Source organism: Tiliqua scincoides, chromosome 2 (assembly GCF_035046505.1).
Source record: "Tiliqua scincoides isolate rTilSci1 chromosome 2, rTilSci1.hap2, whole genome shotgun sequence".
Lineage (NCBI taxonomy): Eukaryota > Metazoa > Chordata > Lepidosauria > Squamata > Scincidae > Tiliqua > Tiliqua scincoides.
The window spans coordinates 29214012-29235037 of record NC_089822.1 but is presented as its reverse complement, the minus strand read 5'-3'; the positions used below and the strand labels follow the sequence as shown (position 1 = coordinate 29235037).

Sequence of the window (21026 nt, the reverse complement as noted above, 5' to 3'; positions counted from 1 at the left end):
GTATTAACATAATGTCATACTGTAAAAGAACTACACAGCCCAAGATAAACCCTGTAGAAAGGAAGTCTATATCAGGTAGAAATATATTACTAACTTTGACTTAAATGAGTAACTTTCATATTCTAGAACGTTTAATCAAGTGTCACTCAAAATTTATTTAGCTAATTTTTGCTTAATTTAAAGCATTTAGGAATAAGTTTTACCCTAGACCTTCAGTTCACACCACTGGCGTAGCTGGTATGTTGTTGTCTGTGAATTATATGAATCACAGTGACTTTAAACTTTTTTTTTATAGCCCTACCTGAACCTATCCTTCCATCCCTCCAAAAAAATTACCCAGTAAGTGCTTCTTATAAATTACTACATAATATGTTTATAAAAATTGATTACCTACAATATGAATGTTGCTATTTAAATATTAAAGTTGGGTAATGGCAAAGCGTGCCTGTGACCATGTTTGTTAAAACTCTGCGGTGAGCTACCACTGTGTGTGCATGTGTGTAGAAAATTCCCCTGCAGACTGAAATTTCCCTTTGTTTCATATGGAATGTGGAGACTGGTTCTAACCATGTTTTCTAGGAAGGTAAGACCCATGTATTTCTCTAGAATTTGGTTTCTTGTGGAGTGTGGTTAGGGTTGCAGTACATTGTTTTTCAATATATTAGTGTACTTCTGGTCTCTTCTATGTATAGAGCATGTCTACATTGTGAGTCACCTACTCTCCTTCGGCTGCTGTTCTTGGGTCTAATACATTTACCTTAAGTGACCTGGTAGTTCACATACTCCTGAAGTGCATCCTTTTTTCTTATTTCCATTGTATCCTTGGGATTATGTTGGGTAAACTAGCTCATTTCAGGGATATGTGACTAAAGATTCCTTATTCTGCTAGATTAGTGATTCCCAAACTTTTTAGAGGCCCTAGAGCAGTCATTCCCAACCTTTAGGAGCCCAGGGGTCACCGAGGCAAAAAATTGGAATCACAAACCACATGTGGCTGTGGGTGGTCTGGCCGCTGGCCTCTTAGAGAATGGACCACCCACAGCCGCAACTGACACTTAAGTGGTTGTGGCTGCAGGCAGTCTCCACCCTCTTTGGTGGTCCAAAGGAGATTGCTTGTTCAGCAGGACACTGGAAGTAATCAAAGGTGACTTTTTTCCCCTGAGACCTCACAGACCACTTTTCAGGGTCTTACAAACCATAGTACATTGGTTGGAAACCAGTGTCCTAGAGGCTGCTGCCTAATTTATAAATTCCAAGGGGTGTGGCTATAATGGTGATTGGGCAGCAGTGTTCTCCCTCAAGTAGCAGCTTGTTTAACACTTGATGCGCATAGCCTAATATGCCCTGTCAGTTTTGCAAACCACTAAAAATTGGGTCAAGTCCTGGACCCACAGTTTCAGAACTACTGTGCTAGATGTTTCAGCATTCATGTAGCAAATATGCAACTGACTATTGGTTATAACAGTGTGTACAAGTGGCAACTAAAAAATATCTGCTATACTAGGTGGAAAACATACTAACACAGGGTGCAATCCAAACCTGTGCAGGAGCAAGCAAGCCAGGAGGCTTGTGCTGCATCCAACACAGGTTCTTTGGCTTCAGCGGCTCAGCTAGGGGCAAGGGGAAGCTCCTCCCCTTACCCCTGGGTAAGGGCTGCTCGCCCCAATGGGTCTCCTCAGACCTACGCCACCTCTGGAGGTGGTGCAAGTCCAAGGAGGGTGGAACGGCTTGAAGCTGCTCTGCTCTCCATGGGGACAGGGGTTGGCATCCGGCATAACTGCCGGGTCCCAACCCTGCCCCCGCATGCCCACCCCCGGGGCCGCCCGTTGTCCACCCTCCCCCTGCCCAGAAACACCCCCCGCCTCCTCCTCGCCCCCCCACGCCTACCATTGCTGCTTACAAGCGGTGGTGCTGCAGAGGCTTCTGCCGGCTTCTGTGCGTCCGCGCATCTGCTTGTGCTGACGTGGCTTCCTCCCATGGAGGCGCAAATGTGCTTTACGGTGCGTTTAGGATTGCGCCCATAGTGGCCTAGTTTTTCCCTGACATGGTTAATTTTGTGTGTTCAGGGATGGGTGTGTGTGATGGAACATTCAGTTATGTGATCACCAGACTTGCAATCTAAAATGCTACAGTCCAGACACAGGTTTTCTATTACTATCAAGTGGGATTGAGGCTGAATGTGTTCCAAACCTTTGAAGAAGTGGAGATGCTTTCTTTTAGAATTGGTTACTTGTCTTACTCCTAATACAATTGCCTATTAGAAGCTGCTAGGGCAGTGGTTCCCAAACTGGTGGGTCATGACCCACCAGGGGAACCAGAAGGGGGCCATTCCCAGTTAAGGAGAGTGACCCAGAGATGGGTGCCCTGTCTGTGCTGCCGCAGTCACAGTTGTGTAAGGACCAATGGTCTTTTACACGTACCTGCAGAGTTATACTGGCCTCCAGGAGAGTCCAGGAGGCTTGCAGTCACCCATGGGGCATCCCTGCTGCTGCAGATAGCTCTGGTTGCCAGTCGGAGCCCATTTCTGGTGTTTGATCGGAAGTGGGCTCCAATTGCTAGTTGGAGCTATTTGCAGCAGCAGGGAGGTTTGCATAGGGGACTGTGAGCCTCCCAGAGGCCAGCACAACCCCTCAGGTATGTGTAAAAGACCCTTGGTCCTGGTGCCACTTTGATAATTGCAGTGCCATCAGGGTTCCCCCCCCCCATCCCCACAAATACTTACTGTGGTTCCAGAGTCCAAGTAGGACTCTGGGAACTGCTGTGCTATGGAATTATTCTCCTTTCAGAAATCTGCAAATTAGATTTGTAGACTTCATCTGCACAGGCAACACAGGTGTTCAAAAGTCCTTCATTAATCATTAAAATGTGCTGTTTCATTAGGAAAAGTTTGACCTTTGAACACAGATTTAGAGGTTTCCTCATGTTTCCCCCAAAGAAATTGTTCATGTACTGTATAGCTGGCTGTCTGACATTGAAGCAGCTGAGTGACAGTATTGGCTGACGTGCATTCTTGAATAGCTTACTCTTGCAACAGATTCCAGAGGGGTAGCCATGTTGGTGTGTAGCAGCAAAAATAAGAGAGCGACTGGGGCACCTTTAAAAAAACATACAACTCATTTATTGCAGTGTAAGCTTTCAAAGCCAGAGCTCACTTAATCAAATGCATGAAGTTGTCACCAAAGTGGTTAGATGTGTCCACATGTACTCCCAAGTACAGAACAAAGAAGAAAAGGAGAAAAAAGGTGTTACTGATCTTTTCACAAAGTGAAGCTGAATCATCCTGCCATACAAGAACAGTAGGTATGTCATAGAACTGTGGAGACCACAAATAAACACAGAATCCAAAGAAATGAAAGATTCACTGATGCAAGAGGGGCATAAGTTATTGAATTTAAAGGCAAGAGTTAAGATCATGAAGAAGAGTATATGGGTTTTTTTAAATGAGTTCACGTTCACATCTAAAAATGCTGTGGAAGTTGGATGATACGTTTGAACAGAATAGATTAAAGATGGACAGAAATTGAGTTTGAAAAGTTCTACGTCATCATTCAATGCAATAAGTTCATTTTGCAGCAAAGGAAGTTCTTTTGTTAAAAAAAAAATAAGATCATACATGTGCAACCAAAAAGCTTATTTCAAACAATTTCAGCTCTCATTAATAATTCTACTTTCTCAAGCCCTCCACAGCTCTTTTGTTAATGTGTATAGAATAAGATATTTATGGTCACAATATTTGTATCCTACTAGTTAGTTGTTCCAATTGTGCTGAATCAACTCTTCATAAGAGCACCCTCACTATTTGCATAAGTTTATCACTTAACATTGAAAATCTGTTTTTTAAAATGCTGAACATGCACTGTTATAAGACATCTAACATCAGCAATTGCACAGTTAAGGTTAGCAAGGAACAACGGAAAATTTTCTGACATATGGTAACAATTTTTTCAGAATAAGCAGATTTATCTGTTTTTCAGTCACCCTATGGCAGTGGTTCTCAAACTCTCAGGGAGAGTTTGAGAGCCTGTAAGTCCTTGTGGGGGGAGGGAGGCAGCAACACAATCCCCAGGATCGGCTTGGCTGGACTTACGTGAACCTCCTGCATGCTCCCGGGGGTGAGGGGAGCCCTGCGCAAGCGTCTGCAGGGCTCTCTAGGTCTTCAAAAGTGAAAGTGGAGCAATCATGCCCCACTTCCACAAAACGAAGTGGAGCGCGGTTGCTCCACTTTCACTTTTAGAAGACTGGGGAGCCCTGCAGACGCTCACACAGGGCTCCCTGCACCCCCGGAAGGCTGCAGGAGGCTCCCGTAAGTCTAGCCAAGCCCCTGTAGTCCCCCTAGCAATGTGATCCTGGGGATTGTGTCGCTACCTCCTCACTGCCCCGCCCCTTAAGGGGGCAGAGGCCAGGGGTTTCAGGCTGGGGCGTCACGACGCCCCAGTTTGAAAACCACTGCCCTATGGTATTAACACAGCATTTTAAAAAATGTTGCAAGGAGCCGCCCTGGGTCCCTTTAGGGAGAAGGGCGGGATACAAATAAAGTTTATTATTATTATTTATTATTGGTAACTGCTTAGCTACTGTGCTTTATATTTTCATTTATCATCATTCTGTGTATTTCAATGTTGCAACAAATCTGAAATCTTGTCTTGCTATTTCTGAATGTGTAATATTGCCTATTGACATAAGCAAATTGTCTTTAACCAGATTTTAATGCTTAACATACTGAATTTGCATACTTTGAATTTCACATACATTAATAAGTATGAATTGCGCATAACAGCACATGTAAAATCACTTCAACTTTGCAGTGTTTCATAGTGCTACATAAGCATAATCTTTCTGACGAGATCATTGCCTGCTCAACTCCTTTTGAAAGAGTGTTGTCTCTGATGCACTTGTGTAAACTTCTAATTACATAGTGCTTCATTTTTCATAAATTAAGAAATTGGGGCCAAATCCAAAGCAGTGTGCAACGGCTTACCACCAGTGTGCACTGTTGCAAACTTGCCGTAAGGCACATTTGTGAGGCTTATTGCCAATTGAGCACTGCTCAGTGGTTGTGCAGACTGCTAGGCGGTGGAGAGGTAGGTGGGGGGATGCGCTCCGAGATGGGGGAAGGGCGAGGAGAGGATGGGGCGGAGGTGTGCCGTGGGAGGGAGTGGGGTGGGAGCGAGACCAGTGGAGCTCAGCTCCATCGGATCCTGAGCTCCATGTCGGGCTGCACAGCCCAACATGGAAGCTCTTGATTTTACAGCAGTTCAAGGGCTGCCACAGAACAGAATAGCCCCATTATGAGGCTACTCCCTTACCCGGGGAAGGGGATGAAAGCCCGCTCCCCCAAGGAGCCACCGGTGGCTGCCCTGTTGTGCATAGAATGCCGCAGCAGCCGTTTCGGTGCCGCAGCAATTCCAGCGTGACAGGCAGCTCAGGATTGGACTGTTAAGCTTTAAAAAATTGAAAGGCCTTCTGATGGAATGCATTTTTTAATCATGTATGTAACACTTGTAGAAGTAACTAGTAGTAAGTGCAACTCCCCACCCCATGTTAAACAGTATAGAATGCTAGCTATACTTAATAAGCAAGATCCGGCATCCTTCATAGTTCATAGTGGCTGATACCATCTAATGTGACACATTTGAAGTAACGACCTTCTTTGCATAGCCAGTCAAGGGCAAGCACTGATGAGATGGATGAGTTTGTGGAGCACACATACCAGATGACAACCCACACCTGATTGATTAACATCTGGTAGCCAGAAGGTTTAGCTCCAATCCTGCTCTGTCATTTTTATACAATGCCCTTATATAAAAGTGGAGTCTGTGAAATGGGAGTCTGTGAAGGAACTCTGCAAAACAGGACAAACAAAAGATCCCTGAGAAGTTGAGTTTGTGACTTTCCCTTTACCAAGGTACTGATCAGCCATTTGTTTTCTATGCGTGGTGTGAGAAGGGAGTCAGCCTTGCTATTCCACATGTCCTTCTCTGAGATAATAGATTTAATGGGATTCTGAAAACATGTAAGCCTTGGTTTATGTCAAACTAGAAACTGTCCATCTGGAGCAGGGTCACGTGAAGGCAGATGTGAGCCTGAGGTGCTCCCCCATCTTTTGGGGGTCAAAAATGAATATCTGACTATGCCATTTGGCTTGCTGTGTGTGTTGTGAAAAGTACACTTCCTTGAAATCTCACCTTCTGTCAGACACCAGTGCATTTTGTCTTAATACGCAAGATTGTGGGTCTGATTGAATGCTTTCATCATGGGGAAATTCCTTTGTGGGGGCATACATTGATGTGCTGTAATTTAATTTGTTCACTTTGTAGAAAACAAGAAGCGTACACTAAATGTACAGTTCCAAAATTCTGTACATTAAATGCAAATCCTTGTTCCAGACTTGCAAACCTATATCAAGTTGCCTTTGCATGTCTAATTGTGAAATCCCTTACCACATATAACTTATGGCATAGTCTGCCCCTAACAGCGTAGTGTCTTTGGTGCTGGAAAACATTTAAACTTGGTATTGCCTCATAGTTACCTGAATTGAGATTAGTGATTAATGTGGCATCCAATTTATGTAGGTATTGCGCCATTAGACTATTCTGCAAATAAAATTCAAGATGGATTCCGGTAAGTTTATAGTGCAATTCTAAACATATCTAATCAGAAATAGGCCCTGGGTGAATTTAATGAGACTTCCCTCAGGTGAATGTGAAAGTAGGCTGCAATCCTATGAATATGTCCTAGGAATTTGTCCCATTGAACTCAGTGGGGTTTAGTTCTGCATAGACATGCATAAGATTGCACTGTTACCTTGTCACTCCTGTGGTATTCAAGATAGGTATTGGCACAGTGTGAATTATAACTTACCTGTTAAATATATGCAGTGTGCCTGCGTTATCTGCTGGGGTTCTGTTCCCAGACCCCCCATGGATAAGGAAAACTGTGGGTATTCAGACCCGTGGTTTTTGGTGCCCCCACCCTCTGAACCTGACCAGAGCTGAGCTCCAATCAGGTCCAGAGGGTCTTCTAAGACCCACAAAGGCAGCCTACTACCGCCTGCTGCCTCCGTGAGCCTCAGAATGGCCATTTTGGCCAAAAACAAAACAACCCCCGCTACTACTGATTTCTATTGGGAAACCAGAAGTGACTTTTTAATGCCTTATAAGGCATTCTGAGGCCTGGTGAAACTAGAAGTAGTAGTTTTGTTTGTTTTTTGCCAAAATAGTCATTGTGAGGCCCATAGAAGCAGTGAGTGGTCGCGCACTGCCTCTACAGGCCTCAGAAGATCCTCTGGAGGTGAGAGGAGCGCAGCTCCCTTCGCCTCTGGAGTGCACATGCCTGCCCACTGGGGGGGGGGGGAATCCATGGATAAAGAAATCTGCAGACCTGTTCTACAGTTTTACTTAATGGGCCCTAGTCTAACCCCATAAGTTCTCTGTTTACCAAGTGATAGCTAGCTATGGTTTGTGTAATCCTCGACTAGCTCTTTGCTGGTATTTTGCCAAGTAGTTGAAAAGATTTCACCACTCTCCCAGGTTTCTGATGTATAAGAACACTGGAAAAGTTCTGCCGGAAACTACAGGTTCAGCATCTTGCTTCCTACAGAGGTCAACTGGAATGCTTTGGGGAGCCCTCATTCACTGTTTCCCTGCAGGTCCAGTTATTCAGTGGGATCTTGGTTTTGAACCTTGAGGTTTTATTTCACTGTCATAACTAATAGCTGTTAGCAGACCTATCCTTCATGCATTTGTAATATCCTTTCAAAGCTGTCTAAACCAGTGACCATCGCCACATCTTGTGGGAGTGAATTCCATGGGTTAATTATTGGTTGTCTCCATTTCAATGTATATTTTGATTCTATCATGGTATTTGACTGAATTTGGGGAAATGTTTCAGATCTGTATGTTTAACAGGCTACTATGTATATGCTTTTAACAATGATAGGGCTTATTCCTGGGTAAGTATGGTTAGGATTGTATCCATTGGGGTGTATGGGGATCATCAACTGCTTGGGAGGGTTTGGAGGGTTCTTTATTTTAAATAAATTTTTAAACTTATTGTAAACTTTTAATTTACTTACTTAGAGCGCAATCCTAACCAGCTTTTCAGCATTGGCATAGCTGTCCTAGTGGGGCATGTGCTACATCTTTCAGTTGGGGGGCAATCACGGAGGCCTCCTCAGGGTTAGGCAATATTTGTTCCTTTACCTCGGAGTTGCATTGCCCTTATGTTGGTGCTGGAAAGTGGGTTAGGATTGCGCCCTTAGTTGATTTGATTTGGTTATATGGGGGGGGGGGTATTAAAAAATTTTTTCTGTTGGATGATGTCACATCCAGCCAAGACATCATTTCCAGGTTAATGACATGACTTCTGGTGGGTCCTGACAGATTGTCATTCTAAAAAGTTGATGCCAGTAGACATTAGGCAGGTGATGACTGTGGTGTTTTGTATTTTGTTTTTTTGATTGCATTGTATTTTAATTAAACTTTTGGAAAGAGTTAGAGGAGCAGGCAAGAAGATCAAGGATGAGGCAAATAGCCAGGTGATATTTGGGTTGAACCAGAAAGGGACATGGTAAGAAGAGGATAGTGCTAGTTTTTTTTTTCTTTTCCCAGTGCTCAGGGTTATATTTTTCAGTTGCTAGTTCTCATTATTATAGAGATGTATTGCATAGTCAACATAAGCATATGAAAACAAGCAGGCAGTATGTTAAAATCAAATAGATTTTCAGATATCCAAAGTAGGAAGTAAGTCATGATTTTAGTGGGGTCAAATGTGCACAGAATTTCATTTTCAGTCAAGTGTGTTTTAGGCGCAAATGAGACATTCATAGGAATGTATTGTTAGGAGGCACGCTTTATACTAGAAGTACCTCTCCCCCCTTTTACACATATAAGAGTGATGGGGGGATGATCTTTTTTGTGACAATGGTGCATGAAAAGGGAGAAGTTATCTCTTTCCTTTGTGTTGGAGGCAAACCTCTTGCCACAGTCCTGTGAACATCGTTTGGCCTAATGTTTGAAAGAGTAAGATGCTTCTGATTAACAATGCAGATTAGTCTTATCTATTAAATATTTTAATTGATACATGATTTGGAAATGTTGATTAAACAGTTAAGAATGTATAAATTGAGCATCTAATAAAAGGTAACAGTTAGTAAAGCTTGCATAGTCCTACAGCTAGGTAAGTTGGTTCATGGAAAGATAAAGTTCTTGGTTAGAAAATGGTATAGGTCCTGAAACAAAAGTAATAAAGATAATAATTGGTTTTGATCCAGCAAACTACAAACAGAATTCCACTCATGGAATAGGACTTTCTGCTCCCTCCCCTTCACTGGAGCCCTCTGTGTCACCCCAAAAGTTCATTCTAGAGGGTTCCCATCACTCAGATCTTCAACCTTTTTCATGCCGTGACCCCAGTAAAGAAATGAGACTGGGAACCCACTGCTGATCCTGTCCCCCTCCCGGAACCCAATTTGCCCACCTTCTGCCCCATTCCCCCCACTACTTGTGTTTTCACAACAACCCTGTGAGGTTGCAACAGGGCTGGCCTGAGCAGTCCTGGCCTTAGGAGCTGTGGGGCGAGACAGCAAGAGGACGCTGTGAAGATTATATCAAGAACTCATTTCTGATAAGGCAGTACCATTACTGGATTAAATCCAAGCCCTCTCTTGCACAAGTTTTGAAAGGTTACTGCAGTGATTTTCAACCTTTTTCATCTCACATCACACTGGCAAGGCACTGAAATGGTCAAGGCACACCATCAGCTCATTGACAATCAACAAAACACACTGTGCTGTCAGTGAGAGCTCACATCCCCCAGTGGTCCTATTGATCAATGACCCTCTCCCAATTTCCCATGGCACACCTTGGGGACCATTCACGGCACACCAGTGTGCCAAGGCACAGTGGTTGAAAATGGCTGGGTTACTGTGATTCCCCAAATGAGGCTTTGTGACCCCATTTTGGTCCTGACTCATAGGTTGAAGAACACTGCTCTTGAACAGTGTGGGATGTGGTGGTAAGGGGTGCCAGATGGTGAAGGGTATAGGTGGAAGTTCTAGAAATCTCTGCATAAGCGGAAGTGCCTTCTGCTTGCCATTGCACACTTAATAGTTGGCCTTGGGTCATGCATATGTTTCTTTGACAGATAAGTATAGCATTACGGTATAGGTAAGAAATAAGACCATAGTCTCTCTTTGTGTCTTACTGTTTTGACAGGAATCTTTTAATCCTACTATGCAGCTGCACCTTGTGCACCGAGCCCCATGCACCATTCCTTCTTACATTTCAAAAAACGACTCAACGCTTGGAGACCTGTTACTGGGCTTCCTGAAATATTATGCTACAGAATTTGAGTGAGTGAACAGCTTTTCATTTACTGAAGCCCTATCTTTTTTTTTTTTTTGCTCTGGCAGTCCAGATTGGTTCTACGCTGGATGCAGTTTTCAAATGAATTCAGGGTCTTTTATTTCAATTTCAGGGGAGAGATTTCAAGCATTGAAGTCACAAACTGCATTCAGACCTAACAACAAACCATCTCTTATTACAGGAACTCATCAGAATAAGCATGTACTTCCATCTTTGTTAGGTAGGAGGGGGAAAATTTAAAGGTCATGATTTATAACAAGCTTCAGTTTTTCTGAATTTGGAAATTATGATTTCTACAAATTGGATACATGCTGATTTATAAACTGTGGTTTGCACAAACTACATCTTCCTGTGTTGGGTGAAATGGAACTCTGATGTTTTTACATGCTGGAGCCATCAGCTTTAAACTTCCTCCACTCATGCACAAAGGAGGGGGAAGATAGACAGGGCAGAGACCCAAGGCTCTCTGTAGCACATTCTAGTAATGATAGACCATGGCTTATTTTTACATCTGAATGCAGCTGCAATGAGAGAGAAGGCTGAATGTTTACATGTAGTATGTTAAAAATGTAGGTCATGATCTAGCAAAAGTAAAGAAATCAGTGAGAACACGCTTTGTCTGGTGGGATTTGGCCCACAATAAATATATCAGTCTGAGTTCAGGTTGTTGAAATTGGAGCCCCAAGTCAGCAGAATCTGAAGAAACACCTCCTACATGCTACATGCTTAGAGCTGGAAATGGCAATAACTACGACCTTCTCAGTTATGATGCTGCGATTATAGATTCCTTTCCCTTGGGAGGCACAGTTGACTGAATCTCTCCAATAAGCCAGCTATCGCCATGCAGCCTTTTCAGTTGCTTCTCAAAGTGATCCCTCATTGGAAGCAGGAGTAGCACCTCCACAACTGTTACTTGATACTGTTGTGCTTTTAAGTATTTGTGATTGTATTTTGCTTGTTGTAGATCTGCTTAAATTCTAAGCCACCACTAGGAACCAACCTATCTAATTTGAAGGGATAGAATATTTACTTAAACATTGCTGAACACCATAATACAAGAATTAAAATTGGTTGTACAGTAGCACTGGCAAGGTATATTTATCTATGAATGCAAAATGATTTGTGCCTCTTATGCATAACCAAATTTGCTTGACAGTTATTTGTAGTGACTTGATATTGGGGGCATCTTAAATGAAAACTATTTCTCTCATTAAAAGCACTTGTTTAGTTTAGGCTTTAAATATATTTGGTAGAGGGATGCAACAGAGAGTAGCATCATGTTCATGTTTACAAACTTTCTTAAAAGTGGAGTCTCCTATTTCATCTGTGCTTGTGAGTGAAGGCAGCAGGTTTTCATCTGGCAGTTCATAGCACAGCAAGTGTTGATTGGATTGATGCCACCCTTGTGTCCTCTACGGTTTACTAGGAAAACTGAAGGTTCAGACAAACACTTTCTCTTTGAAATGATTCCTCTGTATTAAATCTTTGCATCATTTAAAAGCGAAGCTTAAACTTTATTTTTGTCAAGAAACATTCATTAGGAACATCTTTGAATATGTGAGAGTTTATGCAGGTTTATAAAATTATTTCTAATGTTGCATGTCTGTAAGAGCAGTTCATCTGTGAAACAGTATGCTAATATAAGTTCTAAACTTCCTTTTTTCCCCTCTAAGCTTTTAAGAAATGGCTGAACACCCATCTAAGGAGACTTTTGGGACAAAAGGGTGTTTTTCAGGATAAGTCCAGTTCAGCTTGGCACTTTTCATGCTGTTTCCCTCATAGCTTGTTTATCCAATGATAAGACAGTATAGCTTGCATCCAGAGATGAGACTTACCTGCTCCCTCTGTCATCCTGTTGCCCCCAGCCTGCTAAAGAGTTGATCCTGAAGGTTGGGGAACCTCCCCACTAGGAATAGTGTGGGATATGGCTCAAGGGGTTGCCAATTTTGGGAGAAGACTCAGTAGAAATTCCCCCTCCCCTGCACGAGTGGATGTGGTCTACTCATATGGTACACTCATAGAAATTGAACCTCCACTTTTTGGAGATGGCCAGAGCTGAAGTTTGGGGTAGAGAGTGCTCCATGAAATGTGAATGGAAATGGCTATCTGAAGCAGTTGATGATCATCATAATATAAGCAAGTAGTGGTTGAGTTCCCATCAGTTTGCAAGCAGAATGGAGCACCCCAAAATAAGGTAGCGGTTTTGATGTACTTGGGGGACTGCCTAGGTATACAGAAATAGATAAACTTGTAAACTTGAAAGTGAAGGTTTTAAATTACTAACCCCCCCCCCCCAAAAAAAAACAGCCTGATGCAGATTGAGCATGCTCAATAACCCCAGAAAACAAAGGATATTAAGGTGAGAGTTTGAAAAGAAAAAGCAGCAAAGCACTTGGGTTGAGGCTAGGAATTGCCCTGTTTGAGGCTTTAACAGCTAGAGATCAGCATTAGGGCTGGGGACCTGCAAAATTTTGTTGCAGGTTCCTCTTGTTCCCACTTAGTGAAAAAATTAAGAGTCCCTTCTTTAAATCACTAAGCAAATACACAGATTGGCCACAAACATTTTATATTCAGAAGAGCTTATTAATGTTTTGGCTTTCTGAAGTAAAAATATGCACAAATATTGTTGTGCTGAGGATGCAACTCTTCCTTTTGAGTGATGTTAGAAGCCAGATGGAGTCTGGAAAAAAATAGTTTGTTTTGTTCAGTTGAGGCAGAATAGCATTACTGCCTGCTGTGATCTTCTTAATTCCATTGCGTAACTCTTCCCTCTAGCTGATTCTTCTTAAATTTATTGACAAGTTGGGATGCGAGCCAAGTGATGCTATAACATTTCTTTCCTCTGACCTACATAAGAACATAAGAACAGCCCCACTGGATCAGGCCATAGGCCCATCTAGTCCAGCTTCCTGTATCTCACAGCGGCCCACCAAATGCCCCAGGGAGCACACCAGATAACAAGAGACCTCATCCTGGTGCCCTCCCCTGCATCTGGCATTCTGACATAACCCATTTCTAAAATCAGGAGGTTGCGCATACACATCATGGCTTGTACCCCATAATGGATTTTTCCTCCAGAAACTCGTCCAATCCCCTTTTAAAGGCGTCTAGGCTAGATGCCAGCACCACATCCTGCGGCAAGGAGTTCCACAGACCGACCACACGCTGAGTAAAGAAATATTTTCTTTTGTCTGTCCTAACCCTCCCAACACTCAATTTGAGTGGATGTCCCCTGGTTCTGGTATTATGTGAGAGTGTAAAGAGCATCTCCCTATCCACTCTGTCCATCCCCTGCATAATTTTGTATGTCCCAATCATGTCCCCCCTCCGGCGTCTCTTTTCTAGGCTGAAGAGGCCCAAACGCCGTAGCCTTTCCTCATAAGGAAGGTGCCCCAGCCCCGTAATCATCTTATTCGCTCTCTTTTGCACCTTTTCCATTTCCACTATGTCTTTTTTGAGATGCGGCGACCAGAACTGGACACAATACTCCAGGTGTGGCCTTACCATAGATTTGTACAACGGCATTATAATACTAGCCGTTTCGTTCTCAATACCCTTCCTAATGATCCCAAGCATAGAATTGACCTTCTTCACTGCCGCCGCACATTGGGTCGACACTTTCATTGACCTGTCCACCACCACCCCAAGATCTCTCTCCTGATCTGTCACAGACAGCTCAGAACCCATCAGCCTATATCTAAAGTTTTGATTTTTTGCCCCAATGTGCATGACTTTACACTTACTGACATTGAAGCGCATCTGCCATTTTGCTGCCCATTCTGCCAGTCTGGAGAGATCCTTCTGGAGCTCCTTACAATCACTTCTGGTCTTCACCACTCGGAAAAGTTTGGTGTCGTCTGCAAACTTAGCCACTTCACTGCTCAACCCTGTCTCCAGGTCATTTATGAAGAGGTTGAAAAGCACCGGTCCCAGGACAGATCCTTGGGGCACACCGCTTTTCACCTCTCTCCATTGTGAAAATTGCCCATTGACACCCACTCTCTGCCTCCTGGCCTCCAACCAGTTCTCAATCCACGAGAGGACCTGTCCTCTAATTCCCTGACTGTGGAGTTTTTTCAGTAGCCTTTGATGAGGGACCGTGTCAAACGCCTTCTGAAAGTCCAGATATATAATGTCCACGGGTTCTCCCAAATCCACATGCCTATTGACCTTTTCAAAGAATTCTATAAGGATTGTGAGGCAAGACTTACCCTTACAGAAGCCATGCTGACTCTCCCTCAGCAAGGCCTGTTCATCTATGTGTTTTGAGATCCTATCTTTGATGAGGCATTCCACCATCTTACCCGGTATGGATGTTAGGCTGACCAGCCTATAGTTTCCCGGGTCCCCCCTCTTTCCCTTTTTAAAGATCGGCATGACATTTGCTATCCTCCAATCTTCTGGCACCGTGGCCGTTTTGAGGGACAAGTTGCATACCTTAGTCAAAAGATCTGCAACTTCATTCTTCAATTCCTTAATAACTCTTGGGTGGATGCCATCAGGGCCCGGTGACTTATTGATCTTTAATTTATCAATGAGGTCTGAAACATCTTCTCTTTTAACCTCTATCTGACTTAACTCCTCGGTCAGGAGGGGCCGTTCGGGCAGCGGTATCTTTTTGTAGTGGATTTTTGCTAATGTGAGCCAACCAAAAATGAGGAATCCAAGAGCTGAGTGCCATAATCTATCCCCCTCTGAAATTCAAAACTGTTTAATTTCTGTCTGTTCCCTTGTAATTTCTCTTATGATACCAGATAAGATATTCTCTTATGATACCATAATTATCTTATGATAGCTGCCCCAATAATACGCTTTTCCTGGTCTCTTTCATTTGCATGGACCTGGCTAACCATTTTTCTAAGGGGACAAAGCCACTCTTGACAGTTGCATCCAAGCACTGTGCTTGCAGATAAGGATCACCTCCACTTACTGCGTTTGAGCACTTAAAGCGTTGCACTGTGTTTAAAGAGTTTTAAATTTTTTTTTTCCATTTGGTAGCTGGAGTGGCCAAATGATCTCAATTCGTGAAGCCAAAGCCATTCCAAGGCCTGATGGTGTTGAATGGAGAAACAAGTTCATTTGTGTAGAAGGTAAATATTGAAGCTTTGTTGTAATTTGGGTAGGCTGCTGTTAGGTGGGTATACACAGGTAATTGTTGAAGTGAAGTGTGTGGTGTTTCCAGTTGAGAACAATTACCGAGTGATGGATTTTATTATGTGCAATATTTTACTATCAGTACATCTTTGAACTGTTCATGTAAAGTTGGTCATTATTGCTGTTTTTCAGAGAAGGAACCGAATGACTCACTTGTCTAGAATTGTTCATGTTCTCCCTCCCCCCAGGAAATAACCCAGTAGAGAAGTACTTCCCAAACATTTTAGCACTGGGACCCACTTTTTAAAAATTACAATCTATTGTGACCTGCTAGACAAAAAAAGAGATATAGAAAGAAATAATAAACAAATAATAATCGGGATCCTATGCTCCCAAGGCTGCTAGAGACCTTAAATATATGTATGTGTGTAGACCAATGGTTCTCAAACTGGTGGGTTGCGACCCACCAGCTTGTGTAAAGATGCCCCGTTCCCTTTAAGGGCAGGGGCACAGGGAGAAAGCAGCAAAGCGATCCCTAGGATTGCGCCCCTGTGGGGGGAGGGGGGCTAATTCCACTTTAATTGCGCTTGGAACTTTCACTGTTTAAAAGCCACGGAGAGCCCTGCAAGCACTCTACAGGGTTCCCCACACCCCCTGCACCCTGGGTGCATGTATGGTTTGTTGAAAAATAGCTCCCCTCCCCCCACAGGAGCGCGATCCTGGGGGTCGCTTTGCTTCCGTTGCCCCCACCCCTGCAAAGACTTACCAGGAGTAAATCTCCTGGGAAGTTTGAGAACCACTGGTGTAGACGTTTGCTGGACTCTCCCTAGAAAGGGACTGTTCCCACAAACCTTTAGTCATTCCAGGATACCCAGAAGGCTGAACTGGAGATCAAGATGGGCAGTTAGGGACTTCCAGGCCAAACAAAAGGCTGACACTGGGTTTGCACATGATCTATGGCATGCCAGTTACTAGAGAAAACAGGAAAACATGACATTTTACTTTGGGAGTGTGAAGATGACCTCATACCAGAGGTTAGCATTCCATCTAACCATTTTATTCTGCAAACTGGGCAAGGGTGGTTGTAAACATTTTTAAAAATGTTTCAAAAACTTTTCACAACTTACCAAAAATCAGCCTATGGCCCACTGGTGGGTCCTGACCCACAGTTTGGGAGACACTGCAGTAGAGGTATTTTAAAGTGTAGACAGAGAAAGGAATTTCATTGGCAAATAGTGTTGTTGTCCTAAGTGGAGCTTTCCTTCAAAGCAAAGGGACATAGTGCTACCCTAAGCCCATGGCTAAATAGCTTCATGACTCAGAGCCCAATCCTATATGTGCCTATGTGTGTAATGTTCCATTGCAGTCAGTGGGGCTAACTCCCAGGTAAGTGCGGATAGGACTGTAGCCTAACTCAAATGTACTTTTAATTCTGTAAGTGGTGTAACACAGCAGCTGAGGCTGCAATCCTACATATACTTTCTTGGGAGTAACTCAGTGAGCCTTACTTTTGAGTAGGCAATCTAGGGTTGGTTGTATTGTAAGAGACTGAGGGCCCAATCCTATCCAATTTTCCAGTGCTGGTGCAGTTGTGTCAATGGGGTGTGCACTCATTCCTGCTGTAAAGGGGCAGTTTCTGAGGCCTCCTCAAGGTACGGAAAGATTTGTTCCCATGCCTTGGGGCTGCATAGCGGCTGCACCAGTGCTGGAAAGTTGGATAGGATTGGGTCCTGAGTTGCAAATCAGGCCTTCCCCAGTTCAAATCTTGAACTCATTATATGGCCTTAGGCTAAGCAGCTCCATCTTGGCTCCCCAGCTACAGTATGGGGCTTATAAACTTATTCCCCTTACAGGATAGTTGTAAGGACAGTATCAAGAGCAATGCATATGAAGCACTGCGCACACTCAGAATGCACTATGAAGGTAGTCCTCAACTTACATTAAGGTTCTGTTCTGGATGTTTGTAGCCCAAGTTCATCTATCTGGCTCTTGCTTCCTCAGTACTTTCGTGCCTGCACAAAAGCACAAGCCTGGACAGACCTGTACATGTTAGATATTATGTACATTACACAGAAGTGAGCTATTCCATGCTAAAAAGGCCTCCCCAAGGCTTTGTTGTGTCATCATCTTTCACTGTGTATTTATGTTGTTTGGTGCCCTTAAATTACTACTTTTAAGTGTGTGTGTATGTGAGAGACATTTTGTGCAAAAGTCTCAGAAATGAGCAGTTCCTTTCAATTTCTTTATTTAAATAGTATTCAATTTCTACTGAAATTTGGGAAAGACACTGGCATGGCTGGAATCTGGACCCCTATATTTGTTATAGATCTGCAGGCTTAGAGCACATCCAGACTGCTCAACATGGCTTTGTGGATGATTGAACATTCACTGTTCATTGTGGCCCATTCTGAGTACTAGGCACAGTTGCCATGGCAGAGAAATGGAACTCCTTAATAATAATCTACTATTGGAAGTGACTGACGTTCTCTCATGAGAAAATACACTGAATTATAAGAACACCATTTGGAAAGTGTTTACCTTCAGGTAGTCTCACTTGATTTTGGAATTGTTCATGAGTAGATAACAAAACCATATGAAAGCTTCATTGCTAATGGTTGTGTTTTTTTTTAACTTTTCAGAACCTTTTGACCGAACAAACACTGCTAGAGCTGTTCATGAAAAACATAAGTTTGACATTATTCTGGATGAATTTCAAAGGGTAAAATACACAGCAGTCCCAATAACATTTGTGTAAAGTTTTATTGCCAATAAGTAGAGGTATTTGAAAATGGTGGTGTGTGTTTTACTCAGAAGAAAACCCATTGTGTTCAGTAAGACTTACATAGTAATTCTGTCTTACTGAGCAGAATCAAACACCTCTACCTGTAAGTTTGGGAGGATTTTTTTTTGTTTAAAAAGTGCATGTTTGTGCCCCATTTCTCTTACTGCTCTGTGCTTTTCCCCCATGACTGAATTCCAAAGAAACTTTTCTTAAGTTAGGTTTTTTCCATTTTTTAAAGAAGGAATTATTTGTTAAATTTATTTGGATATAATCTTAGAAAATTTCCCAGTTTCTAGGTTTCTTTTTCATTCAGGGAAAATGTATGAAAAGATAGTAGTGGGGTTGGTCTGATCTGTGGAGTGTATGATATTATATTTGTTTTGCCTGCAAATATCCTTGTGGCACTTGAAGGCTAAATCTTTTAATATCTTGCCTCTTACAAGTTTGAATTGGATAGAATAGTTGATAGTTGCTTCCCATCTGTCACCCATTAGTAATCAAAGTAGCTCCATGTTGCAGTTTTTTAAAAGACTCCCTTCTTAATAAGAGAAGGCTTTTAAACGGAAACGGAAAGTCTAATGACCATGTCCAACCCCTTAGATGGGATCCTTGATATGCCTAAAGTCTTATTTTGATCTCCAATGTTAGTTTTGTAGCATTGCTGTTTTTAACACACTTAAGGTGGTTCTCTTCCACTGTATGGAGGTTCCAGTGAATTCATTTGTGTATTTTCTTCTATCCCATAGTCATGGCAGAGATTGAGAGACAGGAGGGACTTGAACTGCATACTACCTTTAAGAGAAACGATACAGAACAGATAACTGGCTTTCTTCTAGAGTGAACCCTTCTGAATCACAAGATACAAAAGGACATTATAAAAAACCCCATGATGCAGTTTTTCTCCCATCCCCACCCTGCACTTTTTTTAAGAGGAACATTTTCTTTCAAGCTTTTGTTAAGGAAACTTTTGTAAAAGTTAAATGCAACCTTTATAAAATTCATTAAACTATTTTGAAGACTTGCTCTCTAAAACAGCTTGAATCAGTGACCAATAAAGACATTTCAGTAATAGACATTTGCTGATCTATCAAAGTTTATTGATTTATTGTTAACGTGCATTGTAGTGGTGGTCTCAACTGCACTGAATATTGAAATATAAAGATGAAGAGTTATGTAATGTGCCACAGCCAGGCTGTTGTACATTACAGAATAGCACACAGTGCACATTTCCTTAAGAGTAAGTGGCTCCTGCTTTACAACTGCTAAATGCAATGTGCACTTTGGCTCTACTTGGCTCTTTCCATTTTTTGATTTTCTTTTAACAAAAGCAGCAACTTCTTAGCTAAATAGCAAGTAGGTCCAACAAAGCAGTGATGTTCTGGCCTCGTTCTCATTGCATGGAGGTAGTAAACCTGTGTCTCAGTTGTACTGCTTCAGAGTGCAAGATTCAGGGCTCACCTACTTGAGTGTTCCTCAGTGCAATGAAAGTCCATGTACATAAAAAACTAGATGTTGGAAGAAGTCCAGATGATATCCTTTGTTTTTGACATTTAGTTTTCTATATATAGGCAATTCTGTATGTACAGAGGAGCATTCAATCACACGAGTCTGAAATGGTACAGCCCAGACACAGGTTTGCCACCTTAGCGATATCTAATGAATACTAGGAATTATAATCTGAACTGGAATTCTCAGGCATCTGAGCTCCTGCAAGACAGTTCATAACCCACAGCAGGCCTGCCTAACTGGTGCCCTACCAAGCCAAGTGCAGCTTGCCAGTCATGTACAGCAGCCCAGTAGGGGCTTGACAAATCTTCTGAATGTTTTTGCACACCTGGGGCTGCAAAACAGAAGATTGCTGGGCCCTTTGAATGCATGGCTGGTGGACCATGTTCAACTTGAGGCACAGTCTGGGCAGACCTGATTTTTTGGCCAGCCATTGTTTGTCATAAATGTTCATTTCAAACCAGGGATAATGTCAAACATTACAGTGAAACAGTGGGAGAGGAGGCACAAGAAAAAGTTGTGCCTACTCTTACTGCACTTCCAGTGTAATATATGAACATGAACTTGCAAAGGCAGTGCTGTTGCTCGTACATCTGCCTGACCCCAAGCTCCCAGACCAGAATAGCAGTGTAAGGAAGTGCAATGCACTTGTACTTTCTCCTCAGTTCTGGTGCTTTGTAAGGTCAAACACTACCCTATATTCACCCTTCTTTTACAGTTTCCTTTCAATATAAAAATAGGAATGATGACTGCTTAAAAGTAGCTGCTACAATAAGCCAAGTTTTTATTTTTTGTTTCTATTTTTGTGTAAATATTTGTAAATCAGTCAGCTGCTACATAAATTGAGGTTTAAAAAATCTTAAATTTTAACTTTTTTCAGGAAGTATGGGACTTATTTTAGATCTGCTGTAGCACAATTTGTGCCTCTCATATTTATTGCAGACCAATTCCTATGTTAACAAATGTTACTTTTCACTGGTGTCAAAACTTTTTTCCCTCTTTAAGTTTAATATTTTTATGTGTCAAGTGAAATAAAGTTTCTGTATTGAAAATAAAGCTCTCATTTGTATATCCTCTTTCGATCATGCATGCCTCCTGCTGGTGCTTTGGCTGGTAGTAATTTTAAAAAGTGTCTCAACAGTCAAAATTTAAAAATAATTCAGATTTAAAGGTTTTTTAAAAAATATTTCCATACTGGACCTTGTTAGTATTGATCTCAACTACAATTGCTACAATTGGATTTTAACACCTATGTTACATAATGCCAATGTAGTGTGGCT

At 42.4% G+C, this 21026-nt stretch overlaps 1 protein-coding gene across 2 annotated transcripts in view; it reads left to right on the top strand.

Moving 5' to 3' along the window:
- The window catches only part of TENT2 (terminal nucleotidyltransferase 2), a 45007-nt gene extending 24225 nt beyond the window's left edge, over positions 1–20782 (top strand). Inside the window, exons 11-15 of one of the 2 annotated variants that reach the window (XM_066613835.1) lie at positions 296–339; positions 10239–10351; positions 15363–15454; positions 18098–18177; positions 18987–20782. In XM_066613835.1, the coding sequence (XP_066469932.1) occupies positions 296–339; positions 10239–10351; positions 15363–15454; positions 18098–18177; positions 18987–19061 (404 nt within the window). In that variant the 3' untranslated portion in view covers positions 19062–20782. Of the gene's footprint in view, positions 1–295; positions 340–10214; positions 10352–15362; positions 15455–18097; positions 18178–18986 lie in introns of both variants that reach the window. The other variant, XM_066613834.1, reaches the window with a different exon arrangement.
- Positions 20783–21026: the final 244 nt, after the last annotated feature.